This window comes from Haemorhous mexicanus, chromosome 9, assembly GCF_027477595.1.
Source record: "Haemorhous mexicanus isolate bHaeMex1 chromosome 9, bHaeMex1.pri, whole genome shotgun sequence".
In the NCBI taxonomy this organism is placed as follows: domain Eukaryota; kingdom Metazoa; phylum Chordata; class Aves; order Passeriformes; family Fringillidae; genus Haemorhous; species Haemorhous mexicanus.
The window spans coordinates 27,970,286-27,997,924 of NC_082349.1; the positions used below are offsets into that span (position 1 = coordinate 27,970,286).

General features: G+C 43.1%; 1 protein-coding gene across 4 annotated transcripts; it reads left to right on the top strand.

Moving 5' to 3' along the window:
* The first annotated feature begins 1,046 nt into the window (after positions 1-1,046).
* On the top strand, positions 1,047-27,639 carry SOAT1 (sterol O-acyltransferase 1). Of its 4 annotated transcripts, XM_059854640.1 has the most exons (17): positions 1,072-1,147; positions 1,478-1,570; positions 3,582-3,715; positions 10,940-10,998; positions 14,711-14,859; positions 14,960-15,019; positions 15,337-15,444; positions 17,135-17,417; positions 18,553-18,631; positions 19,265-19,346; positions 20,003-20,048; positions 21,134-21,263; positions 21,658-21,755; positions 22,231-22,329; positions 22,808-22,943; positions 23,852-23,997; positions 24,765-27,639. In XM_059854640.1, exons 3-17 carry the CDS (start codon positions 3,592-3,594, stop codon positions 24,819-24,821), a joined length of 1,656 nt encoding a protein of 551 aa, XP_059710623.1. In that variant the 5' UTR covers positions 1,072-1,147; positions 1,478-1,570; positions 3,582-3,591; the 3' UTR covers positions 24,822-27,639. The 4 variants fall into 4 exon arrangements, with proteins under 4 accessions (XP_059710624.1, XP_059710623.1, XP_059710625.1 ...); XM_059854641.1 differs by lacking the exon at positions 1,478-1,570 and having other exon boundaries at positions 1,047-1,147; XM_059854642.1 differs by lacking the exons at positions 1,072-1,147; positions 1,478-1,570 and adding an exon at positions 1,268-1,424.

The window sequence follows — 27,639 nt, forward strand, 5'->3', positions numbered from 1 at the left end:
GGGCAACATTTGTGAGGGAGAACACCCCCTTTATACAAAACACCAGTTCTTGGAGGATTACTCAAATTGGGGGGCACTCCATTTTTGCTTCCCTGTAAAAATACCTACCTTGGCTACCTTTTGGAAGAACCTCAGAGGTAGGACAAACATTGGTGCTAAGCCTGGGTGCTGGGGGAAGCACTTGTTGAGCAACCTGTGTGTTCCCACTGAAGGACAAGGAGCAATAACACCACTGGGACGTCCCAGCCTTGACTTTGGTGTCCTCCCGGTTCCTTTAAATAAGTTTTCCTTGTGCCTGGGATATGGGGAGTGGAGTGTGGGGCCCTCAGGGCAAGGACAGGCATTGCCCTTGGGGGTGACTGAGCCCACCTGGACCTTGGGCTGGGTGGTAACAGCTGGGATCAACACTCTGGAACCAGGACTGACATTCCCTCAGCTGGATTGAGGCCAGAACCGAGATATCTTTTTCTTTCTTCTCTCTTTCTTTCTCTGTTTCTCTCTCTCTCTTTAATTAATCTCTTTCTCTCTCTCTTCTCTTTTCCCCTACCCCTTTATCTAAAACCCACTCTCAACTGCTTTATCCAGAACCCACTGTTCCTATAGCAGGTCAGGTACCAGCATACCAATTTCCACGCCATGTGTGTAGCTTACTGATACAACTTTGATTACTCGCGGCCCCTCTGACTTCCGAGCTTTTACCAACCTCGGGTGTTCCCTCATGCTTAACGCAGGGTCACCACATTTTTAGCGCCTCTCTTCCCTCACTTGACTTCCCGCTTCAGGAGCGCCGGGAGCAGGCGGCGATACCTGAGGGGGTGGGGGGGGGGGGGGGGGGCGAAGGCGGAAAACTGAGGGGAAAAGGGGGGGGGGGGGGGCATCCCCCACGTGCGCCTCACGTGCGCCTCACGTGCCGCCCCCCTCCCGGCGCGCGCCTCCCGCTTCGCCCCCGCGGGGCCGCCTCCCCGGCCAATGGGCGGTGCCGCCTCCCCGGCCAATGGGCGGTGCCGCCTCTCGCCCCGCCCCCTGCGCCGTGACGTGCGCGAGCCCCGGGAAGAGGCGGCGGCGCGCGCGGCGGGAGGAGCGGGCGGGAGCGGGGAAGAGCGGAGCGGCGGCGCGCGGAGGAGGCAGCGGCTCGGCCGCCCCTGAGGTGACGCTCCGCGGGCTGGCGGCCGCGGCACCGGCCACGGGAACGTGTCCGCGCCGTCCCGGCCCGCCCCCGCGGAAAACGGCTCCCGCAGCCGCTCGGGGCTGGGGCTCGGAGGAGGCGCGGGGGTGTGCCGGGAGGTAGCGGGTCAGGGGCTGGCTCGGAGCCTCGGCAGGGCTTTGGGCAGCTCCCAGCGATGTCCTCAGGCTTCGGATAAAAAACCTTTTCCTGCCGGGTGTCGTGCGCGTTGCGGATGAGCTGTGGAGTGACCTTAACTTTGGTTTGTGGAGTGACCTTAACTTTGTTTTGGTCCCTGTCTGGTTTGCTCTGCAGGTACCGAGGTCCGGGTCTGCGAGATGGAGCTATGCCCGAGGGCCAAGAGTTTTCGAAGGAAAACTTTAGAGAGCTGAAAATCTTTGGGATAAGGTTGTTATCTAGTGTGATTAGTATTGGTGGCAGGGGTTTGAATTAGGTGATCTTGAAGGTCCCTTCCAGCCTAAACCATTCCATGATTCTTAGCTATTCCTCACCAAGCCTTTTGAAATGCAAAGATGAGCTTCCTGTAAAGTTTTGCTTTTCTCCCGAGGTATCTTTTGATCAATTACCTGTTTGTCCAAAGGGAAGACGGAGAAGTTCAAGGTCTCTGAGCCCTTTGCGGGTACCGTAAACCAGGTACCAGTGAAATCAGGGAGTCTCTGCTAGGAAATTTGTTCATGGGTTTGTAGCACTACAAACTTCATCTGCAGTTGTGGATGTCCTCAGAGTGGGGTGAAAGGAGTGTTTACTATTGCGAGGAGCGATTTCCTCTTGTGAGGGGGGTGATGAACATCTTGGAGTTATCCTGGCATTGTGTCACGAATGTTTCGGTTCTAGTAGAGATGGGCGGGAAGGGCTGATGTCCTCTTTAGGCTCTGATGTGCTGATAATTGCTTAGGTACTGTAATGCTGCACCTCTGTTCATATGGGGACTAGAAAGATGTTTGTTTGCATAGATTTCCCCTAGCAGACTTCGTGTTTCGGTGTGAAAAAGGCTGTGCTGTGATAACTTAGCCTATCTGAATTATTAACTCTTTAAGTTAATTGTTTTAAAGTTCATGCCACACATGACTTTTCCTTCTCCCCACCCCAAGATTGGTTGTTTTTAACTCCTTTCTGTTAAGCTTTCAGTTAGATACTGTAACCACTCTGCACCGGTGAGGAAGAAAAGCCTTCCTAAGCTCTTCAAGAAAGTGAAAAGTGTCCTGAGACAAGAATTAAACTTTTGGTCCTGTGTTTGAGCTGGAAAACTCACCTAGCTATTGATTTGTTGTTTGGTGGTGGCTGGTGTTTCTCCCCAGTATACTGTGTAGCCTGAAAGGAGAACAGGAGACTCTCCTACTAGAGGGACAAACACAGGAAGTTGAGTTCTGAAAAGCTCTGGTCATACTTTTATTTCCCTTTTGCAGATGTGCCAGACTCCTTATTCTGAAGTAATCCATCCTTAATTTACTTTTTCACCAGTTCCTGAGTTTTCCTGGCCTGTTTGTAACAGCTCATATGTGCTGGTGCACGTATGCTGTTCACTAGCAGCTAAACACATCTGCTGCAGAGTTTGTGCCAAGATGAAAAAATATATCAAGCTTGAAAATGTGGTTACATACATGCCTGTGAGGTTTTCTGGAAAAAAATCTGCAAATTGTCCCTGGTTGCAGCTGCACGGCCAAGAGGTTCTTGAGATTAATTTTATGGGAAGTGTTCTGGGATAGCACTTTGTGACCAAATTAGTGTCTCCTTGTCCACTTTTCATTAACTGAGAATTTTGTTTTCATCCTGCATGTGGTGCTTCAGGTCTTCCCTACTGGCAGCTCTGTCCCCAGCAGTGACCTTTGTCATTGGAACTGGTGTAGTTCAAACCTGATTCTCTTCCTTTTTTTCCTTGGTTTGTAACACAAACATTGTCTGGCCAAGCAGAACAGAAGGATCCATTGAGGAAGCTGCTCCTGCAGCAACAGCTGAGAACTTGACAGGGAAGGGGCTTGGCTCAGCTTAAATATTGCTGGTGATTCCACAAAGTAAACTTTCCACAACTTACAGAAGACAAGTCTTGATGTCCACCTGGCTTTTATGATTTTATGATTTTAAAGATTTACAAATGCTGAAGTTATTTTAAGTAGTTTTACAATCAGTAGGAAAAAGAGGGTGGTGTAAGGAGATGTTTTGGTTGTAGAAACAAGTTTGGTAGGGGAAACTTACTTGGTTACTTTGTTCCTGTACTGCTTGTAGTAAGGGAAAGGAAGTGTGGTCAATAGTAAATGACTAATTCAAGTGTGTGCTGAATTTCCTCTGTCCTCGCTCTGAATTCACAACGAAGGGAAGAAAGTCCAACTTTATGTAAACATATTATTGAATAATAAATGAGATTTTTGTCATTCATTATTTCTCTCCTTTTCTGATCCAGCTAGGTAACCATGGCAGGTGATGATTGTGTAAGGAAACGCCAGGCTGGCTCCACTGCAACCTCCAAGACCCCTGAGAATGAAGAAACACAGAGGAGACCTGAGAGTGAGAGGTCCTTTCAAAACTCAAGCAATGGTGAGACTCAGTGGCTCAGCACTGGTTGAGGGCTGAAGGTGGAGCTCCCTGTGTCCCAGCTGCACCCCTTCAGCAGGTGTGGGTTGTTTGGGGTGCTGTCCTGCAGAGCTTTCCCTCAGGAGCTGTGCACTGCAGTGCTTGCAGGGATCTAAAACAGTGATTAACTGTCACAGGAGGAAGAGATTCATTAGTGCTGTAAATGGTGCAAATGCCTCCTGGCAACACTTTTGAGTAATCCTGGTAAATGCTGGTTTTGGGACTTCATCTCACTTCCTTTACAACCTTTAAGTATGTGACTTCTCAAGATGGAAGAAAATGGTCTTTAACACGCCAGGCTAAGGTGCTGTGTCCACCTGACAGACAGGTGGAGGTAGGGTGCACAGAGAATGATGCTCTGGGATTCTGTTCATGTCAGGACAGCTCCTTTTTATTCAGACTAAATCTTGGCTACTAGAAAACTGAATAATGCACAGTTGTGTCTGTTCATTTGTTTTGTGGTCACCTTAGAAGTTATGTGGCTTAAAGTTGGCTTTGTGGAAGGATCAATGCTGCCATGCCCTGTCCCTTGGTTTGCAGGGACAGTTGTGTGGCACTATGAGTGGTTTTGCCTGTGACCCTCTGTAATTCCTGGTTCATGCTGTACCACATTCCAGCCCCTGATAAGGAGGTTAGAGATGAAACAGCTTGTTTCCTTTCTCTTTGTGAGATAGATTAAGCAAAGAGCTAAAGTAGGTTATCACAATGTGCTGTATAAGATCCAAAATCCTGGTGCCAGTGACTCAAGGAGATAATTCTCACTGATGTTTCTGGATCTCATCACAATTTCAATAGTACTTCTTTCAACTGTAATGAAAGTTGGAGCATGTTTAAGTTTAGGACAAGTCAGATTTCCTATTGAAAATAAAATGCATTGGAACGAAAGCCATCCTACAAACTGCTTGAAAAACTGGGATTTTAAGATTTTGGTGGCACATAATTTTAATTGGATCAAATGGGACTGTATTAGAAAATTGCAGGGAGTTGGTGTCTATTGGAATCCAGTGATGCTGGGCTTGGGAGTAGAGTTCTACCACTTTAACCTTTTCATGTGTGGAAACTCCTTAATTGTAATAAATGAAGGGTAAGTAATAAATAGAGCAGTGATAATTAGGACTTGATGGGTGGGTGTGTCTGTCTTTACAGGCCATTCATTTTAACACCTCTGAGATATGACAAAACCTCACTGCAGGTGAGATACTGTGAGTGTGGAATAAACATCTTGGGGTAGATCTCTTGAAAGTGTCCATGTGCCTGGTGGGTTGGCTTGGAACAGTGCAGTGTGGTTTAAATCCCACACAAACTGCAGTGAAGGACAGCAGGGAGGGGAATCCTGGTTAGTCAAGACTTGAGTGCATCTTACCTGCCAAGGTTGCTGCCAACTGAGCAGAGGTGTCACAAAGTGTTTCTTAGCTCAGTGTTGGTGACAACAGGAATAACACAGGGTGGTAGGAGGAATGAATCTGATGCCTTGAGGCATGGGAGACAGATGCATTCCTCTGGTCAGGAATTCCTCTGTACAGGGGAGTTAAATCAGTAGCTCTGTGACCCAAAGGTTGAAGATTTATGAAGGTGAAGTGTTCCTGAGTTGCACACAGTGGCCTCTTCAGGTACTCCAGGGTGCCTGTGTAACTAGGTAGGACTTTCATGAGTGAGGTGGGAGGATTTCTCAGAAGAAGCAGGCATAGATGTTTTTCTCTTTCTTTTGTCCTGGCCATTCTCTCCTGAATTGCTGTTTCTAAGGCATTAGTGCTGATGTGCACAAAGGCAGTGTGAGGCTAATGGTCTGCTGTCTGGCAACAGCTTTTTTGTATTGTAACAACTTAATGCTGGGCGTTGTGAGGAATTTTAGACAAAATCCATGTTTGTTGCAGTCAAGGGATTCTAGCCAAGCCAAGAATGTACAGAAGTAAATATTGTAGCATATTTGTGGCAGTTATTGCCATAGAAAAACTAAACCTTTAACGTGATTACCCACCCTTGATCCTCTCTGATTATAGCAAACACTGTCTGCTTCCTACAGTAAGAGTGGAGGTGTCAAGGGCCAGCTGACTTGTTTCCAGAAGTGTGTGAACTTTCTACAGAAACTTTTGGGCCCTTAATCTTTTCTTTATTAAAACTCAAATCCATTGGCTGATCTGAAATTGCTTAGAGGAATAATTTTAATACATGTATTGGCTTTAGAGCTACAGCAGGTCTGACACTTCCTTTAGTGCAGTTGGGGTTATTTTCTTTTTCTTGGTTCTGCAGTGCTTCTGAAGGCTGTCTCATTGTTTGGATTCCAAGATTCAAATAGTTTTTACTCAGGTACACCCAATTTTATAAAAGTGTGGAAATATTCATAACTTGGAGATTGCCAGAAGATTTCTTCTGTGCCTTGATTTGTTTCTATCTTGTAATTATTCAGCCTGCAATTTTACTTTGACAGAGTAGCTGAACTTCAGTCTTATATATATTTCTCTTCCTTGAATTAGCTCCAGAGTTGTAATTAAACAACTAATTTGGTCCTGGCTTAGAGTCAGCAGATGATCTAGGTGGCAATAATCCCCTGTCAAAAGCTAGGCTTCCTTAATAAGATTAGTCTTGTATGTTTTCAGCAGGAGATACATAAAGAAATGGAAAACTGCTTTGCCTAATGGGATATTGGTATCAGACTGTACCAGTCACCTGGAATGAGCATAACAGGAACTGCATGGACACATCTTAAAAGGCTAGAGAGGACATGGATCATAAGTGTGCACATGAGTGCCTCTAAAATGCTCAGATAGTGTGTTCAGAGCAGTAAAAAGGTGGGTTTGGAGTCTATTCTTGTTTGCCCAGATATCAGGCAAGGACTGGAAATGTCTCTGGAGGCTGATCTGCAAACAATCTGTATGGCATATCTGTTTGGTGTGAGTAAGCCTGACTGGTAATGCTGATCTCAAAAAGGGGCTGTTATCTTTCAGTGAGGTTACTATCGATCATCCCTGGTGCAAAAGTTCATGGTGATGCACAAATTGTGTGCCTACAGAGGGATGGAGGAGAGAGAGCTCTCCAAGGGGGAGCAATTTGGAAAGATTCAGCCTTTGCTGTATGACTCACAGCAATGAGTGTTCAGTGTTTCAACAGGCTTCTTTTTGAGGGTTCAGCTGCTTGAATTGAGTATCTGGGATGTGTTTCTGAGAGATAGATCAAAAAGCTGTTTTGTCTAGGTGGATTCTGGTAATTCTAGGGGCTGTCATGTTTTGCAACCTGTGGTTTGGGTGAAGGCTCAGCAGTTTCTTGTGAAGAGCCTGTGGACATGGTACTATAATATAGAGAATGCTGGTTTTCCTTCCTGCTAGTGAAGAGGCTGGGTTCCATGTCCCTGCAGAACTGAATTTTTAAGTTAAATGCTTGCCCAGCAGTGCAGTGACCTATGGCCTGTGAATTCTTTAAACAGATCATCTGAGTCTAGTCATAACTTGCCTCTAATTGCTGAGTGGCCACATAAATTACCATAAGTAAGAATAAGGGCTCATTAGCTCAAATTATTAATGTGTGTTGTATTTTAGCATTATGGAACTCCTCCCCTCTTTAGAGTAGCCCTGCACTAGATTGGCTTTAATACTGCTTTTGCTTCTGATAACATCTTCAGTGTTTTTGGAGGAGGAGCCTTTAAATCCAGGTGACTGACAGTAATAAAATCCTTCTGCCTATGTTTCTTTAACCTCTTGAATGGGAAGTTGTCTTATCAAGAAATGACAAAGTTGGTTTTTTTTTTGGATCCCAAGCTGCAGCCCCAACATCATGGGAGTGATTCTCTGCTCTACCCATTTCAAATGTCACTTATCTGTAAAATGTGCAAGAGTGGGTTGGAAAAGGGACAACAAGATCCTTTAGAAGAGGTACTTTGTCAATCTTGTGAAATTTTAGTTGCTCAACTTCTCAACAATTAAGAAGCTTTCTCAATCTTCAGGTAATTTTTTATTGGCTTGGTTTTCAAAGAGAAACAAAGCTTACAATTAAATTGTTCCATGATATTTTTCTTCTGACTTTTGAACCTGCTCGGAATTTGGTCTGTACAGAGGAATCACATTCTAAAAGATCAAGCTCAAGACCAGCCGGCCTCTAAAGATCTTGTTAATGTCCTTGCTGATGTGAAGGGAACCCAAGGCCATTAAATAAAAAACTTCTTCCTGTGAACAAAGCTCTTCCAAAGCAAACCCAGCTTAAGCCTCCTCTGAAATTGGCCACTTTGATACCTGTCTTCAAGACAACTTTCTCATGACTTTAAATATATTTTCTGTCTTCTTAAGGCATATCTCAACTTCTTTTAAATGCAAAGATGTGCTTCCTTGTGTAGTGCAGCCTTGAGTCCATTTTTCTATAATGCTGTTGCAATCCCAAAGTGATACAGAGGGATCCAGGCTTCATTTGCAGGGTCAAAGCAAAGTGAAGATTTGGACTTCTCAGCAGTGCACATTTCCTTTTAGACTCAAAATCATGTGATAAATCTCTTTTCCAGTGACCTGACAGAACATAAGTGGTGTCTTGTGCAAGGGAAGTTGAGTGATTAAAGATGATGTGCTTTTTCTCTGGTATCTGCCTTGTGACACAGCTGGGTTTATGGGGTGATGCAATACAGCAGAATGGGTTGGTTTGGGGTGAGTTTTCTTCTGTGGAAGATTTTGTGTTGAGAAAGACAATCTCACAGGTGAGTTTACTTTGTCATAGGAGTTGCTTTGGCTGAAGCCATGGAGATCTTGATTTTAAAACCTATTAAAAGAGGCTGTGTTTCTCCTATTTTCTGTGCATGCACACTAGTATGAGGCCAACAAAAGTGACAGGAGGACACTTTAAATTCCAATTTAGCAATTTCAGCATCAGCAGGTCAGAGATTGTCCTCATTTCTTGTACAACCATTAAAGCTGGACATTTGGTATATGTAAAGCTATACCCAGTTTTAAGGCCTTGTAGTCTAAAAGGGTGTTTTATTTCCAAAGTTAGCCATGCCTGGGTAGTTTTTAGTGTGAGCTTTTAATGACTGAGGCTTTGAAGGCAAGATCTGACAGGAAATATATGGTCAAAGAACTGGTTATTTTATTTTTAGTTTATCTTTAAAAGGAGATAATGCAATTCCTTGAGTCCCATGTGTCCTGTTGTCTTTGGCTGTTGTTGGGTGGCTTCAAGCAAACTTGATATCATCTTGAAGACTGGCAGCTGGGTAAGGGACACAAATTCTTAGTTTTTTTGAAAGGAAAAGTTGGTTGTTCTTTGAGCTCAGCAGCTCTCTTCTGCTTTCTAGCAGGTCAGCAGAAGGTGGTTCTTCCCATAGTAGTAATAGAAGGAGTGGGCCAGGAATACAATTGCGGAATGGCACAGTGAGGGAGTAGAGCCCCTGAGAACATCTGAAGGGAATACAGTTCTGCTGCTTGTGGAACAATTTATTTTTTTTTAGTATGCTGGGGGAGAACCTATTTGAGACCAGCAAAGTGCATGAGGTGAGTGGTCAAAGGTATCTTACATTATTCAATTTGAAAAATTGTTTTCCAAACTGCTGTTGTTCTGCAAATGTAACAGCACAATGAGTTTAAATGCTGAGGTGTTTGGTTGTTTTTTGTTTTTGTCTTGGAGGTGAGATGCTTAGCAACCAGGAGTTCTATTTTTATAAAAATGGATCTTGGATGCAGCCAAAATCAATGGTGTTAAGCAGTTTCCTTGTAGTTAGGCAGTTATTGTTGGTCTGTCCTTAAATCTACAGCTTGTGTAGCAGATAGGAAAAAACCAAAATCCTGCAGACAGACAAAAATCAAAATTCCTGGTTGATCAGTGGGAAGGGGGATTAATGCTTACAACTGATCATAGCTGCACTGAAGATAAAGTTTCTTGTATTATTGTACTCTCTTCCAGTACTGGAATTGGAGTCACTTCTCAAGCAAGCCTACCTAAAATACTTAAAAGCAGTTGCTCTGACAGGCTGACTGAGGCTCCTGAGCAGCACAGAAGCACTTCCTGCTCTGAAAATGAAACTGCTTGGTGTGTAGAGGCTGTGCTCATACAAGGAGGCCAAGTTATGCACTGTGGTAGTGCTCTCACTCTGTTTTCTTAGTCTCACAGTAGCACAACTTTGGCACCTCTACAGCAAATCTGTTAGCTCATGCTTCTCTGGAATCTTCTTAGGGAATCACTTCAGTTCCTTTTTTTTCTAAAAGTGGTAATGTTGTCTTAGAAACCAAACATGCAAGTTGTAATGCTGGCTGTATGTTGGTGTGTAAGGTTGTGCTGCAGCCATAAATGCCAAAGGATAAGAACAAGGCAAGATTTGCTGCTGTCTTTTCACTCTGACTGGTATTTTAGGGAGATGGATGCTGCTGCTTCCATCTTGATTTTCCTTCATGTGCAAGACTCTGTTTTAAGTAACTTTATCTTCTCTGTTGTTGTTTTTGGAGAAGTGAAACACCAGCTGGTGCTTGTCCTAAAACACAACTAGTCTGAAATGTCTGACCTGTGGGTGTTGTTCCTCTTGATGTCACAGAGGCATCTCAGATGTGTAGCTTTTGATGTAAAAAAAAGGTGGCATTTGAGGCTTTACCTATTGGCCAATGGTGTTAGTAATGACATAAGTCAGATTATACTGATGGCATGTTAAACTTGACTGTTTACTCAAACAGCCAAACATCTTAAGGAATACACTCACACTGATATCTAGCACTTCTCCTGAGGGATAAAAGGAGTGGGAATAGCCAGGTTTGAGCACAGGATAACTGTCCAACTTGCCATTCAGCCTGTCTCAGATCATGGTATGGTACTAATAGCTGACTGCCTTGTCTGTTGGCAATGTAGAGGCCTCCAGACAAACTAAGGCTTGTGTCTGCTTAAGATAAAACCCTGATAAAAAATCAGCACACTTGGAAATGACCTTCTGAGGGTCATTCTAATTGCTGCTTCAAGGCTGAATATGTTTAGGGACCTTGGAAATATTTGCAGAGTTGCTGATGAAAAATAAAATCCAGCATGTTTTCAGCTGTTGACTACCTTACAGTGCTGTGATCCTAAAATACATGGTCAATGTTTATGAACTTCCTGCAGCTTTGATTTGAGTTTAGTGGGACCCTATTAGAAGTCAGAAATGCTATTGAAAAATTGGTCTCTGAACTACTGTATGCTGTGCTTTTTGTGTTTTCAGACATGAAACAAAAATATTGAATATTTGCTTTCCTTCCTTAGGCTGGGTTGATGTGGACCACGTGATAACGAGGAAAATGCAGCTCATAGCAGAAGCTGAGGTAAACACAATACTTGCTTGTGGTGGGGAGCAGGACAATTGACCTTGGAAGTCTTTTGGAGAGTCACTAGCTCTGGAACACAAATAGCCCTATTCAGTCCTAGATTGAGTGCAGTGACTTTTCCCCTGCCCTCTTTCTCTCTCCCACTTAGCACAAGAGGGGTAATCTTATGTAATGGGGTTCTGTCTTACTTGACCCAAATAGGTTGAAGTCCAAAGATAAGAATGAACTTTGAAACCTGTAAATAAAATGGAAATTGCCTTACCACTAACTTTTGGCAGTGTGATGATTAGCCAGCCTGCTTGCATATTGAGCCTTTAAAATGCTCTGTGTCCTGCTATCCATTGAATAAAGGGCAGCATGGAGCATGCACCTCTCAGCTTCTGCTGCCCTGGCTGTGGAGGTGACCTTCCTGAGCTTTGGTCTCATTCTTTTTGTCAGTGAACAATATCCTCATAGAAAATAGCACTGGGTGTTTCTGGCACCATCTGCATCTGTGTGGGCTGCCTTTGTCTTAGGTTATATTAAGGTGATTTATGCCTAAATTAAATGAAATTGGCTAATGATGAACTGCACCCTCCTTGTTAACCATTGTTTTGTGGCACCTGTATTCTTCAGGGCAAATTGCCCTGCACTCTTGCATAATTTTATTGCAGAAAATTCTGTGGTAAATCCGAAGTAATCTAATTGTGCCAGCTTGACATCAATAGTAGGGAGTGGATACTTAGAAGACAGAGAAAAATACCTTGCACCTTTGAGATATTTTCCTGTTTCACTCTTTTTTTTTTTCCTTTTTCTCCCTACCTTTTTAGGTGGTGTGTCATTTGTAACAGGTATAACTAAGGTGTATTTAAATAGTCTTCTGCAAAAGGTGTGCTGGTTTTTTTGCTGAAACTCCTTAAATTCAGCCCTTTAGAGGGGTAGTCAGCTCTGAATTTTATTTTGGATGTTGTCTTATCCTGTTTATCCTAACTGAGAACAGGAGATCAAACCTGGTAACTTCTCTGCAGACAGAACAGTCGTTGCTAATCACTGTGTTGGCAGTGGGTGTTTGCAGGAGAAGGCTTTCCCTGTAAAACACAAGTAGCTTTGGGAGTTCCAGGGAGCACTAGCTGGTTGCAAGGGGACAACTTGACCTTGGATTTCTTTCTTCAGGAGTGTCTCTTGTTCCTTTTTTTTTTTTTTTTCTGGTTACCAGCTTTGAGACATGATTCATAGAAAAAGTTTTCTTACCCACAGAGAGAATCCTAGAAAACCAGTGGTGTTTTAATTGCTGAAGTTTCTCCCAAAGCACTGGGAGTTCAAATTTTAAGCTTTGAGTTATGCAGCTTGCAGTTTTATTTCAGGTGCCTCAAGGCTGAGGAAAAAAAAAAACACCCTACTGTAAAATACCTGAGAATTCCTGTTGTTCTGGGCCCTTTTGTTGTGGGAACCACTGAACAGAGGCTGGGATTGCAGTTTACCTTTTCTGTGATGGGTACCTAAATCCTAGGCAGATGCTTGACTTGTGAAAAGCCTGGCCAAGGTGTAAAGGGGATTTGTAGGAGCTGGGTGTTACTTATGTATAGGAGGTGTTCAAGCATCTGCAGTCTGAAAGTCCAGTCCTTTATTCATTCTAAAGGGAGCTGAGAATGGTGTGTTCTGTCACTAGGTCAGGGCTATCAGGTGTCAGTGACAAAAATTACTAAATCTGTTAGAATGAGTAAAGTTCTGGGGAACTGTTGCAACTTTATAAGTAAAGGGTTACTTCCCTCAACTTTCTGACTTGCCATCAATTTTTTACTATTGGCCAGCTTCTGCTTTTGATGGCATAGCATTCTTTCAAGGGTTTTTGGTTTGTAATTACAGTTAGTTACAATTACTGTAGGGTCTTTACTCCAGTTTGTATTTGATTTAATCTATTAAGACCTCATGCCCTGCTCTCCCAATCCCAACATGCACGAGTTGGAATCAGCCTTGGAGGGCTGTGTTAGGAGGAGGCAATCTCAGCAGAGTGCTAGCCAAAGGGAAGAGGTACTTTAAGGAAATATCATCTCACTTGAGGAGAGATTAGGCTACAAATGGGGAAACACTATTAAAAAATATATCTATTTTGATGGGAATTAATAGTGCTTTGTTTAGCATGGGAACTTGAGCCCTCCAGCAGAAGTAGGAATTTCTATTTGACTTTTTTGTAGAGATGTGTGCAGGTATGCTGTAAAATGAGGCTGTACCAGAGAGCACCAGTGTCTTCTCTTACAGGTTATATTCACAAGTACTCAGTATTTGTTGTTTATATTTTTTCTCCTGTTTTTCAAGGAACAAGTTCATATCTCTTGCAGAGACAATCCTCTGCCTCTCAGGAAAGCAATATCTAAAAGTGGCCAGATCCTAAGAATTTTGTTAAGCACTGGGAAAGCTTATTTATTCTATTCTGGAAGCTGCCAAATAGGAGAAAAATGGTTTTTAAAGTTAAATATTAATTTGCTCCTTCTCCTACTGCAGCTTTTGTTTCAAGAGATCTCTCTGGATCTGACTACTATAAAATGGGAGGAATGTAGAATTCTGATCCACTGTGACTTCAAGGTCTTCTGTTTGTATGTGGTCTCACTTCAGATTCTCTTGTATTTTCTGCCAGAGAGTTAAACTTACTTGGCTGTTGTCACATTAAATAGGAGCATTTTGTAAGAATACATCACCTGTTCATGTATTTTATAGGATCATGGAATAGTTTGGGTTGGAAAGGACCTTAAAGATCATCCTGTTCCACCCTCTGCCATGGGCAGGGACACCTTCCACTACCCCAGATTGCTCAGCGCCCCATCCAGCCTGGCCTTGGTCACTTCCAGGGATCCAGGGGCAGCCACAGCTTCTCTGGGCATCCTGTTCCAGGGCCTCCCCACCCTCACAGGGAAGAATTTTTTCCTAACATCTGATTTAAACTTACCCTCTGCCAGTTTGAAGCCATTGTCCCTTGTCCTCTCACTTCAGTTCCTCACGAGGAGTCCCTCTCCAACTTCCCTGTAGGTCCCCTTCAGACCCTGGCAGGTGCTGTGAGGCCTCCACACAACCCTCTCTCCTCCACAAAGCTCCTTGAAAACAGGTGGTTTTTTTTCCTTTTCAACCTTCAAGATGAGAAAGTAGATAGGAGTTGGGTATTCTGATCTGTGATATCATGTAGGAAGACTTGCACCTCGAATCTGGAGGCAAACTGGAAAAATCCCAGGCAAAGGATGGTCAGACAAACATGGCTAGTAAACACTTGCATTAAGAAACCAAAGCATAATGTGCAATTAGATTTTAAATAATTTCTTGAAACTTGCCTTTTGCCTGTGCTCAAGGTTCTGGCTGGCTGGCAGAGTGTTCAGGAGCTCAGGGGTTGGCTCCCAGCTCTGCTTCATCACTTGGCTCCATCACATTTAGTGTTTGAGGACTAAACATTAAGGAACTAAATTCTCAGAACTCTGATAAGTCTTCTAAAAGGCCAGAGCAATTCTGTGTTGAATCTGATGGAGAAGATAAATGTTATTCAAAGTCCTCTGGCCTGAGGTGTGTTAACTGAGCAAGCTAAGCCCCAGGTTATCCAAGCAGGCTCCAACTGTTGGTACATGGTACAGAAATGTTTTCTTGATGCCTTGCTCTGTCCTGCTCTAGGATAAAAAGGAATATAAATATTTTATGAAAGTGTATCCAGCAAGTTAAACAGTTTGCTGCTGTGTTTTTGCTCTGTCAGCAACTGAAGCCAGCTTTCATGAAGGAGGTGGACAGTCACTTCACAGAGTTTGTGAACAGCTTGGTGGCAAAATCGGCACTCCTGGATTCCTCATCTCCAGCTTCCCTTTTCCCAGCCTCCTGTGCAGAGAAGGAACTGCACAAAGCCAAGTAAGTTCCTTTTAAGCTGTTGCTATAACAAGGTTATGTTTCCTGGAAGCTTTATTTCCTTTTTTGTCTCAAATGTCAAACAAATATTCTTTGCTTGCAGGAATTCAAGGGCCCCTCCAGAACACGGGAAAATCTTTACTGCCAGGAGGTCCCTCTTGGAGTGAGTAACTTAACTTCATCAAAGTAATTTCATCAAATTCACTGAAAATACCCTTGATTGCAAACTAATGAACCTTTGCTTTGAGGTACTTTCCCTGCCACCACCCACAGTCTATTGTTCAAATCCATGGGGATTAATCTGTTCAAGCTTCTCTCTTTCTATAATATCTGTACTACATCTTGCAAATGTAAATCTTAATTACAGCCATCTCAGTACCACTGGGATCATGGCTAATTATCCTTTGTCTGAGGATAAGCTGAGGAAGTGTCTGTGTCTGTGGCACCCCAGTTGTACCTTAACTCTGGTGTCTCCCTTAGTGAGCTGTTTGAAGTGAGTCACATCAGGACAATCTACCACATGTTCATCGCTCTTCTCATCGTCTTCATCCTCAGTACACTTTTAGTAGACTTCATTGATGAAGGAAGGTAAGAATGCCTTGGAAAGACAGGGATAAGGGCTGGGAATAGCTCTTCCAGAGTGCCAGATGCACATGAAACTGCAGAATGATGCAGAAAGAAGGGGGAGTCCTTCTTGGGATGTTGCTGGAAGTGTGGGTTTCAAGTTGGCATACTTAGAATATGTGCTGGAATTCCTGTTGAGAAGGTATGACCATTCCAAATTGGAAATTTGGATATTAGGAAAAAACTGCTAAGTGATGTGTTACATGAGAATTGTGGCCACACAGTTCAGCCTAACGTGCTTAGTTCATCACGAGGCTGGCAAAAGGGAATGTGGAATGCTTTGGTTGAGTATCTTTAATGAGACAGCAGCTTTCAGCTGCTTGTGTTGCTTGAAGAAGGACTCTGCTTAGAAAAACTTTAAATACTTCAGCAGTCCTTCCTCTGTTTAAAAATGACAGTTCTGGAACATTGTACTTGTACTCAAATAAAAATAGAACTTTGTTTTTCCTGGGGAAAAATCTCAAGGATGTTGGCAGAGCCTCTGCTAAGATAGTGCTTTGCAGGTAGCCAGTTGTGAATAATATTGTGAAAGACTGCTTTCCTCACTTGTTGCTAAATAGTATTTTGGCAAGCTGTATCTCATGTACACAAGTAGGATTACATGTTTATCTTGCTGATTATCTGCTCTTCAGTGTACAAAACCAGAGCTGTATCTTGATTATAATTATTGTCCCTTTAGTCTGGGTATAAGAACAGTCTTGTGTGCTATTGAATGTTGTTTAGCTGATCTTAACTTACCCATTCTCCCCCACTGTCCATGCACTAGTATTTACCTTAAAATCATCTGGGGCTGGATGCCCTGATTACTTTAAAAATGTCTATGGTTTTAGCAAGATCTGATAAATTGGATCCAGTTTGCAATTGAGTCTCCACCTGAGAAGGCATAACTTTTATTGGTGTATTCTGTACTGTCATCTTCTTTGGTCTTAGTTTAGAAGAGCTTATTGTAGGAGTAAGCTCTGATGAGTGTGACAGGCAGTAAAGTTGATCAACCTTTTGTTTATGTCCTTATGTTTTAAGCTTGATTAATGGACTAAAGCACCTGGTGCACACCAGTTGGTCTTATTTGGACTGACCTTCTAATGACCCTGAGTCTTTTGCATTACTTCTAAACTGAATCTGTGTGGAATGCCCACAGAAAAGGATTAAACTAGCTTTGAGTGCTGGATGTTAAAATACCCCATGCCTATAGAGGCAGGGAAGAAGCCTCTTTAGGCTTAACCCCCTGGGAAGAGCTGAGTTTCAGTGCAGTAGTGATAATGTCCTGGGAGTGTTCCCCAAAAGCTCTCGTGGACCCTTGTCCAGAAGTGGATTGTTCAGTCACATGTTTGTTCTTGGGAGGGATGAGCTTGAGCCTACTCTTAAAAGCACATGCTGATCTTAGAGATGTGCTTAAGCCCTGTGGGATTTGAAGGTAAGCTGTGCCTGCCAGCACTGATGGCATCAGTCCTTCTCTTAATTTCTGGGATACTTGAGTGGCCATTTGAAGCTGCCACAGACAGCCCTGAGCTGAAATTGCCATGATCCCATCTATCCAGACTGTTAAACAGTTATGATCTGGAAGCTTTGTGTTTCGTGGCCACTTAGTGATGTAGAAGTATTTCTAATCAAAGAATGGACACTCAAAAATTGTCTCTTTCCTTGTGCCTTCTAGGCTGGTGCTTGGATTTGATCTCCTGGTCTTTGTTTTTGGAAAGTTCCCAGTTGTCTTCTGTACTTGGCTGTGCATGTTCAGTGCCACAGTAGTTGTTCCATACAACCTTTTTGTATGGTGGGCCCAAGGCTATTCCAGTTCCTCCCATCGTGCAATCCACTCTTTCTTCTATGGGATGCTGTTCACACTCTTCCAAATAGCTGGGCTTGGGTTTGGACCAACCTATGTTGCTGTAGCCTATGCCCTGCCTCCAGCTTCCCGCTTCATTGTAATCCTGGAACAGGTAAGTCCCTACCCTGCATCCTCTGGATCCTAGGATACACTGAATTGCATTTTATTTTCAAAGTAGAAAGGGTTGTTTTTCCTAAAGGAGTCAAATGTTGGTTTTATTCATTAAATTAAGCCAAGGCCGTGGATGCAGCATCTCTGAGACTTGAGGACAGTTACATGCAGCAAATCTAATAAGAAAGAGTAGAGAATAAACTTCATTTTCACCTGGAAACCACTTGTGGGTTTTTACCCAGTATTTAAGATTTTACTGTGGGTTTTACTGAAATTCCATTTGTTTCTGGTTGTCTTATGGATGCTTAAGTGCTTAAAACAAATTTTAAGAACGTGTTGTGCTGTAGTCCACAAGGAAGCTGTAATGTTTTTGGAAAGTTCCCAATGTTTTTGGAAAGTGCTCTTTAAAAAACAAAACCCAAAAAAGCAAGTACATGGTCAAGAAGTGATTCCTGTTGGCATTTCTGTTCTCAAGAAGCAAGTGTCTTGGCTCTGTAATCAGGACTTGTTTGGAAGTGGATTTTTTTTGTGGAGGGGAACAGAAAAGTGCAAGAATGGAGGCCTGGTCAGTCCATCAGGTTAAAACAAGGATGGTCAGGGATGAGTTTTAAGAATTAACTTTGGACTGGCCCTACTTTTGGTTCTTCAGTATTAAAACAAAATTAAAACCTGCTTGACAGCTGTGGACTGTTAATGTGGGGGCACCACCTTATACCCAGGTGGTGATAATTGCTGTTCAACACATGTAACTTCAAGGACACACCTAGACTCTGAAACATCCTGGCCTGCTGAAATGGAGAGGGGTTTCCCTTCAGTTTTAAGTTAATGTTAGCTGATTAGTGACTTGCTGGTGTTATTCAGAGTCCTTGTGTATGTGGTGGTCTTGCAAGTGTATATGAGATGTGTTTTGACTCTCCTGAGCAATAGTTGCTGCTGCATGTTTCCCCTTACAGAGTTTGGAATTGATGTCAGTTAAACAGGCTTGTGGGTGGAGGAAGCAGCCCCTTTCCTTGTCAAAGGGCTAAATGGGAAAGACACCAAGATGCTGAAGGTGTTGCTGTAAAATGCTTGATCCAGTCTTCACTGGAAGGTTGTGAAAATGAGAGTGCTGAGCTGCTCTTCTCTTGGCCTTTCAGGTTCGTCTTGTTATGAAGGCTCATTCCTTCATCCGGGAGAACGTACCCAGAGTCCTGTCCTCAGTGAAGGACAAGTCTGGTGAGTAACTTGCCCTGCTTCATTTTACATAGCTAGCTCTAGCTTTCCTTCCATTGCTTTGAGCTGCTCTCATGAGCTGGAGATGTGGGATTTGAATTGGTGTCTTTGGATGGGGAGGTCGAAGGTTTTGCATCATAATTTCAGCCTGAACCTTTTCATTTGTTTTCAGTTGTATTAGACAACAGGCTAGACTGTTGTTCAGGTCGAATTCCTTTCTGGATCTTAAATCTTTGTTCTCCAGGATTCCCTATTTCTACTTTTAGGAGTAAAAGTTGTCTAGATGTTGCCTGCAGACCTCCAGCTTAGTGCTCTAGTTGAAATGTCAGCAATCATAGAACAAAAGGCCTTTTAAGCAAGGCATGCTAGAGCTGACTGGACTGAACCCAGTGTTGATAGGAAAGGAAATGTGATACCAAGGTGTTAGCAGATAGTTGGTTACCCTCACTTACTAATTGTCTTTCATGCACACCATCTAAAAGGTTGAGTTTGTTTTATTCTCTGCAAATCCCATACCTTTCATTCCAGACTGAGGTTTCTGAGATGAGGAGGGTTCTGTGTTTTGAAAGGGTACTGGGGGAAACTGAACTGTCAGTAAAAAGATTGCTTTTGTTTTTTATTTCTCCCTCTTCCCAGGCACAGTACATATTCCCAGAATTTCTCAGTACCTGTACTTCCTCTTTGCTCCCACCCTCATCTACAGAGACAACTATCCCAGGTAATGTGAGCAACAACAGAACACTAAAGCAGTCTGAAAACTGAAGCCAACATTAAGCACCCCTGGGTGTGATCGATTTATGAGTTAGAGTTTCAGAAAGATGTGGTTAAGCTGGCATGGGCAGGACTTGCTCATGGAGTTCTGCTTTTATTTCTTTAGGAAACTCTCACTTGAAATCAAACTAATTAACAGCTTGCTACAGATCATGTAGTGATAGACAGTTCCTGTAATAGGAACCTGTGTGTTTTATGTGGTGCTAATAAGCAGCCCTGTCTCTGAGTTTGAGGCTGAAGCCTTTATGAGTGGGAACTCCCAGACTCTTCTTACATTGCTGGGTGGCACTTTGGCTGTGTGAAGTCAGCAGTCCTTCACACAACTGTCTGCAGATCCCCACCTCCTACAGAACTTTACAGTGCTGCCTTCCAGATTCCTTCCCATTTATGGAATTGCTGGAGTTCTGCTGTAGCTGAAAGTGGGGAACCAGCAATTTGGGCAGACATCCCTTGGATGTCAGGAGATTAAGAATTCTGGAATTCAGAAGCCATTTTTTTTCAGAGAATCTGTCAGTAAAATTGTAAAATCCTTCAAGTAATTGAAGGGAGGGGTTTGCTGCTTTGAGGTCCTATTTAGCTGTGATATCCTGTTCTTTTTCCTAGGAATCCCACAATAAGATGGGGCTATGTAGCTACGAAGTTTGCACAGGTGAGTGGTGCAGCTTTCTGCAGAATACACTCTTGGAGATCATCTAAGATGTGTTGCTCAACAGCTTTCTTTGGCATTAAATCACTCTACTTGGCATGGCCTTACCAATAAAAAATACTTCTCAGTGACTAACAAACTGTGATCTTGCTGCACTAATGGTTGTACCAAAGAAAGAAAAAAAATTAAAACCTTTGCTTAAACAAGCCTCCAAATCAAAAAACGTCTCTTGTGTTTGTATAGAGCAACACCCATGCTCTCTTTCTTCACCCTGATTGTAGTGCAGTAGCAGAGCTTCTTCTCTGCAGTTATTCAAAGCAATTTTGAAATAATGAGGCCTGGAGTCCAAATCTCCAGTGCCTGAGTTCAAGATTGATTGGTTCTTCACATTTGTGGCTGTGAGCTCCAGTAGCTTCTTGTGGATGTGTTTCCAAGTAATGGATTTGTGTGACTGAAACCTTTGCTGTCACACAATGCATTTATGGTTTAAAAAGCAAAACAATTAAGAAAAAAAAAGGCAGCACGAACAGGCTTTGGCTGCTTGCTGTTGGACAAAGAGGATGACAGACCACGTACCTGCCTTACATCTGAGTATTTCAACAATGATTGGCATTTTGAACTCAACATCCACAGCATCATGAGCCAGAGAAAGCCTGAGGTGCTTGGGCCTGTAAATGTCAACTTTGGAATCAAATAAAAGTAAGCTTTAATATTAGATTTAACTACAGTAAGTATTTTTCAATTATTTCTGCTCTTACCTTGGATGCAGATCAAGGGTATTTTCCTCACTTTGGCAGTGGCATGGATTTTTTGTGTCAAAACGTGTGAGTTGATAGGACTGGGAAAAACTAACAGCTGCTGTAGTAGAAAAGAGAAGTTGATTTTGCTGCTGGCTGTTCAGCGTGCTCCAGGGATTGCTGTGGCTTTCTTTCTGCCTGGATCCTTAGGGAGGTTTATTGGCAGCAATGTAAAATAAATTATTTTGGCTTGTGTTGGCAGCTGCTGTTCTCTCCTAGAGCTGGCAAGTGGTGATGTGTTAATTGTGCATTCCTGTTATGAAGTCAGGTTTTGGGGTATTTTTGTTCCAGGTGCTTGGCTCACTTTTCTATGCCTACTACATCTTTGTGAGACTCTGCATTCCTCAGTTTCGCAACAGTAGTCAGGAAACCTTCAACCTTCGAGGGCTGGTCCTCTGTATCTTCAACTCCATCCTGCCAGGTAAGGCCCAGATCCATGAGTGACTTTCATCTTTGTGGAAGGGAGAAGTGCTTCATTTGAGATGAATTCATGACAGGCAGAGATCAACAAAGGAGATCTTGGGGGCAGCATTAAGGGGTAAAACTTCAAAATCAGCAATACAAAATAAAAGCTGGGTTTGAATTTAACTGTCTTCAAATCAAGCTGCGGGCTCTGGGGCAGCCTTGCTGTTGCTCTCTGGGGCAAGCAGGGCCTGGTGTGGTGAGAAACTGAAATATTGTTGTGCTACCTGTACAAAAGAGTAGAGCCCATCTGTCTCAGTGCCTATAAGAACAATTTTTGGCTGTGTTAGGTGCTCTTGTTTGTGGCTGAGAGAAAACGCTGCAAAACTGCTGTGGCTGTCCCTTGTTTCCAGGTGTCCTGATTCTCTTCCTGGTGTTCTTTGCATTCCTTCACTGTTGGCTCAACGCGTTTGCCGAGATGCTGCGCTTTGCAGACAGGATGTTCTACAAGGTGAGAAGCAGGAGCTGTAGTTGATAAAGCTTCTGAAAGTCATTGTCATAATGAAAAAAAAAAAAGGAGGAAACTGAAGATTGTTTTACCAAACAAAACCATGGGATTTTGCTTGGTTTATGCTGTTAAGGCTTAAATTTGTTTGCATGCTGTAGAACAGATTTGGTTTCTGTTGGCAGTCTGAGTTGCTTTAAGATGAAACACCCTGTGCACAAACAGAAGCAGCCACCAGACCTACCCAATAGCTCCATTAGCCCTCTTTTTGTTCTTTTATCAAGTCAGCCACTGCAGTCTGGAATAAAACCAGACCTTGATAATCCAGGTAGAACGTTGGAAGTGTGATAGAAAGCTTGGTCAAATTGTCATGTTAGCTTGGTATTATTTTGTTTAATATTTTTCAATTTGATATCCTAGAAAAGCCCTCTAGAATGTTTTATAATTAATTAGATTTATAGTCTTTCCATTGTGCTTTCAGGACTGGTGGAATTCCACATCCTATGCAAACTACTACAGAACCTGGAATGTGGTGGTACATGACTGGCTCTATTATTATGCCTACAGGGACTTCCTTTGGGTGAGTAACAAGCAGATGTATTCTTTTGTTAATTAAACATTCAGCTACTGGGCAAAACATTTGTCAAGATGCAGCATCCCTGTCTGTTTAGAAGCATAAAAATGTTTCATGTCAGCTGTTGCGGGGAGCCTCTGTGCTCTTAGAGAGATCCATTGCTCATTTCCTAGTCCTTAATGTGTGCAAAACGTGGGGCTGAGATGTAGGAATGCAGAGACTGCCTGAGCAGTCAGAACTCATGTTGCACTGTTTCCATGAGCTGTGGTAGGTATTTAATGAGTGAGATCAGCACAAGTACAAATGCAGAAATGTACCTGAAGAGAAACACCTAAAGCTCTGCAAGGCACTTAGCATTTCACAAGTGCCTCTTGGCTGGAGGAGAGCCTTCTTACCTCAGGGAAGAAAATTCACTGTGTTGCAGCAACCAAACAAAAACCACAGCAGAATAGCTCCTAATATTTGGCATTCTTGTCTCTCCCAGTTTTTTGGGAAGAAGTTCAGAGCAGCAGCCATGCTGTCTGTCTTCACCGTGTCAGCTGCTGTGCACGAGTATGTCCTCAGCATCTGCTTTGGCTTCTTCTATCCAGTTCTCTTCTGCCTGTTTTCATGCTTTGGAGGTAAGCTCCAAGGAAGAGAGTGTGGGAGTGGCTGTGGGGTTTGTGGCTTTTTTTAGAGAAGCATGCTTTGTGCTTTTGATAATGATACCAGCTGTTCCCTCAGCACTAACACACAGTATTGTTGCTCAAGGGTTGCAATTGTGAGTCCAAGCTTTGTGAATGGATTTTTGCAGCTCGGGAGATACACACCTATATACATACAGAGGATGTGGAAGCTTGGGGCTTAGATGATCAAGGTCTTGGTGGCAAGGAAGAGAGATCTGTGCTATACACTGCTGTTCCTGTGACACTGCACAGAGTTCAACAGCACTGCTTCCTCTTTGCCAAGCTGTAGTTGAATTGCTGTGTGTCAGCAGCTTGTAAGTCTTCCTCTATTCACAGTATAAGGAATCTATTAGTTCACTACTGCAGCGAGGAAGAGTGTGGGAAGTGGATTTATGATGGCATGAATTGTAATATCTGTATTGTCTCACCCTTCTCATGAGACTGAAAGTAGAATAAAAGTTTTTAAAACACTTCTGTTACCCCATATCTGGGTCAGAAAAGAGTATAATCTAACAGAAGAGCCCATTTAGAAGTCAGAGCTCTTAGATTTCTTTTTGTGTTTTGAGTTAGAAGGCTCTAATAAACTCTAGGCCACCCCTGCCATGCCTTAGTGACCAGTGTAACACAAATAATTTTGATTCCCCAGAGGCACACAGCTTGTTGGCAAACTTGCTGGAAGGAAATGTGAGAATCAGCTCAGAGTATTTGCTCTATTGCCAAGCATAACCAGATTGTCATGCAGTAGCCTTGTTGTTCCAGAGGTGAAGTGAAAAGAGGGGAAGATCTAGTAAAATCAGTTGATCTTTGATTCTTGGATCTTGAGTGTGTTTCTGAATAATTCTTCTCATTCCTCCCCTTTTCAGTGGTCTTCAACTTCACCCTGAATGACCGTCGGAAAGGGCCCTTCTGGAATGTGATCATGTGGACTTCCCTCTTCCTGGGCCAAGGTGTCATCATCTGCCTCTACAGCCAGGAGTGGTACGCCCGCCAGTACTGCCCCACGGAAAATGTGAGTGCCTGGTTACTCCCCTGGGATAACCAGCTCTGGGAGTGGCTGTTCTGTCTTGCTGTGCAGGAAGAGTGGAAGTTAAAGGGCATGAGCCTTTCTGGCAGTGTGCTACATCCATTCCTTAGGAGTTATTTAGCCTAGAGGCTGCCTAACAGAAGTGTGTTCAGTAATGCTCCTTCTGTGCTTGGTAGGATTTCACTGCTTGAAACTGAGGGTGGTGTTACCCCATTTCTGAGGATATGCTAGACCTCATTTAGGCTGTGGCAATGAAACTGCAGCACTTGGCCAGTGAAGTCAGGAGAAATTTTGTAGAAGGCTCACAGAAACTGTGCCCCAGAGTGGGTGGTGGTGAGAAGTGGCTACCTGTAGATAGTTTGGGGTTTAGGTGGTGTTTTCTCTAACTCATTTTCTTGGTACCAGATTATGTTCTAGACAAAACTTCCTGCTGTCCCAGGTGATTTCAGTTTTAACCAAAGGTATCCTTTGGCAGCCTCTATTTTAAGTTTGATTCTCCTCAATTAAGAGTTTGCCATCATGAATTACTTGGCTTCTTGATACAACAGGTTACTAGGCACAGTGTTTGCCTGATGTAACAGAATTTGTGGCTGTACTTAACCTTCCAGGCATCTGCTTAGTGAAGGCAAGAACAGGGTTGTAGGGTGCAGAATGTGGTATCTTTCCTGTTAGAGAAGTTTGATTTCAGCAGCTTGTACCACAGCTTGTGCTGTTGGCTTGTGATTAATTTACTGCCTCTCCATGTTTTGTAGCCCACATTCCTGGACTACTTAAAGCCACGCTCGTGGTCCTGTCATGTGAAGATGTGAAAATCCGTGCTCTGGCCATGATATCACAGAAAAAGAGGTGTCCTCCAAGTATTTGGACCAATGATCTAACTTACTACAGACTTTTTCTAAGGGAAGTTGGGCCTCCTCATTATTGGGGAGAAACTGTAATTTTTTTAAACATTGCTGGAGCAAACCAGTTGACCTGGATTGCAACAGACTTCAAAGGCAGCATCTATAACATGCTGTCCCACTTTGAGCCATCTCCATGCCAGTAAAACATTGAGCTGAAGGTGGAGTCTACTGGAATCCTACTCATCCAGGGATCCCTCCAAGTTGCTGCTTTTCTGGACAAGAGGCAAGCTAGTCAGATTTGCTGGTAGCTGATTGTTGGTATCCGTCCATCTTTCTTAGCCATCATTTGTAATTTTTTTTCTCCTTTTTGGTAATGGGATGTCTACAAAACTTCTGTTCTTCATGATCCTGCCTGCCATTATGACATGGACAAGTGGCAGAGCAATAGGGTGTTTGCCTCCTTGCTCTGAAGATGGCCAAAGTTTTCTTGGCTGGCTTCAAACTGCATCCTGTGTATGCCAACAGATATAAAATGGGCAGAGGGAAGAGGGATTTGTCATCATGTTGAGTCAGGTTCAGAAGCAGGGCATGGTGTGTGCAGTCTTTATATGACTTTTTACACCAAAAATTTGATTCTCTGTATTCGTTTAGTTCCCAACTGCCTTACAGCATTTTTGTTCTCTGAAGGCCCTTGTGACTTGAGGAGTACTTTTTCTTCTTGTTCTTCCTTTCTCCTGTTCTAGGTAATCAGTTCTTTTAACATGATTAACTTGTAAAAGAGCTTGTGCTTTAATTTGGCAGGTGCTTTAAGGTACACAGGTTCTTAAGGGTTTCTTTACTAAGAAAAACTTGAAATAATATGACCAAACTGTAAGAAAATGGGATCAACGTCACAGGTACAGAGCATGATTTTGTTTGAAATGGCCACGTGCAGTTCAGTGTGCCAGCACACCGTGCCATGTGTATTGGAGAAGTTTCTAATGCTGCTGGAGAAAGAGGATTGTCCCAAAGCTGCTTTGTCACCTGCCTTTGTCTGCCCTGACATCAGAGGGGGCTTCAGGTGGAGATTAGCCTCCTGGGTACTGCCTTCTTGGTGAAGAGGTAGGACATCCTCCCACCCACACCAATAAAGGCAGGGGCCCTGTGTGAGTTTGGTGTTTCCATAGCAATGAATCAGTCAGAGTTCCTTCAGCTCCCTTGTTCTGTCAGGTGCTAAACAGAACAGGGAACTTGCAGAGTGTCTGGGTACAGATCACTCTAGTTTTACTGGAACTGTAGCTCCTATTATTAGAGACAGGGTCACCTGATGGACATACCTTAACTGTGGTGAAAAGGGCCACCTGATAGAGATACCAGAACTTTGGTGACAGGTATGTTAGAATTACTCAAATGTTATCAGAAACTGCCAATGGAGAACAGCATATCCTTACTACCTACAGCCCTGGGTATTTCATACCAGCAGTATTGGGACCATTGGTGGACTTGTCTCCCAAGCCTCCTTTGGGCTTCTGCTTTCACTAACCTCAGTCAGAAGTAATTTTATGAAAGCTAGGGAGTACTTCAACTCCCCCAAGTCTTCAGTAAGATGGAATCATGCTCTTGAGAAAGGACATTGTACCAGGTCAAATTTGCCAAATAGTGTTTCTGTGTGAGGTTCTCCTCTGACAACACTTCCTGCTAAAAATTGTTTGATGAAACTGTTGAAGTAATTTCAGAGGAACTATATGCTCAAATTTGGCAGTATTCATATATAAAATCCTGAGAATTAAATTGATTACTTTATCATCATTCAGATTGAGTAATCTGAAATCTTTCACCATACCTTTTGTGGGAGGAGAGAATAAAAGTTCTGGAACAACTAAGCTTCCTTATTGAGAAAACAGTCAAAAAAAAAACCAAAAAAGCACCTTTTGGCCGAACAGCTTTGTCACCTGTACAGGATGACAAAGTACAGGATGAGATTCAGTCCAATTCTTTTTTGTTTGGTGCTCAGAACACTTACAGAGGTAACTGCACTCAAAGAGGGTGGGATGGATTAGGGACTTGGTTTGCTATGTTGAAACCCATGGCAGGACTTGATGCAGTTTCAGTGTTTTCAAAAAGAGACCAAAGGATGGCACTTTGTGCCCTGTTTTGGTGTTTCCCTCACACCTGGCACTGTCATGTGCCCAGAAGGAATATCAGCATTTACTGTGTCAGCATCATCACTGTTTGAAGCCTGAGGGCTTGAGCATCTGGCAAGCTAAAGGCAACCAGAAAGGGATGCTCAGCTGTTGGAACTAGTCTTAGTTTTTGACAAGTTGAGGTTATCAGCCTTGTAGATCAAGGCATCTGGCAACCATGCTGTCAGGGCATTAACAATTTGGATTACTTTCAATTTTGTGGGTTTTTTAAATTGCTTTTGAATGTGGGCTTATTTTCATTTTTCTCAAGAGTGCTGGAGGGGAAATACTAAGTCTTTTGCACGTTGCTTATTTAATTAAATTACACCACGTTTTTGTTTCTTAGACTGCAAGTGCCAGAGCACTTGACCAGAACAGTGCAATGTTCTGGTCAGTGGTGAGGATGTGAAGGTTCCCAACCTGCCCTTTACAAGCTCTTAATATAATATAATATAATATATACTGTTTTCTGTGGTTCTTTCCAACACAAGAACTGTGCAGCTTGCTTCCATGGTAACTCCTTGAGTTGTGAGGTGGGAAGCCTCCAGCTTTTGAATGGCAGCCAGTACAGCTGCAGCTTCTTGCTCAATAACCTCATGAAAATCAATGTTACTCCATCAAAA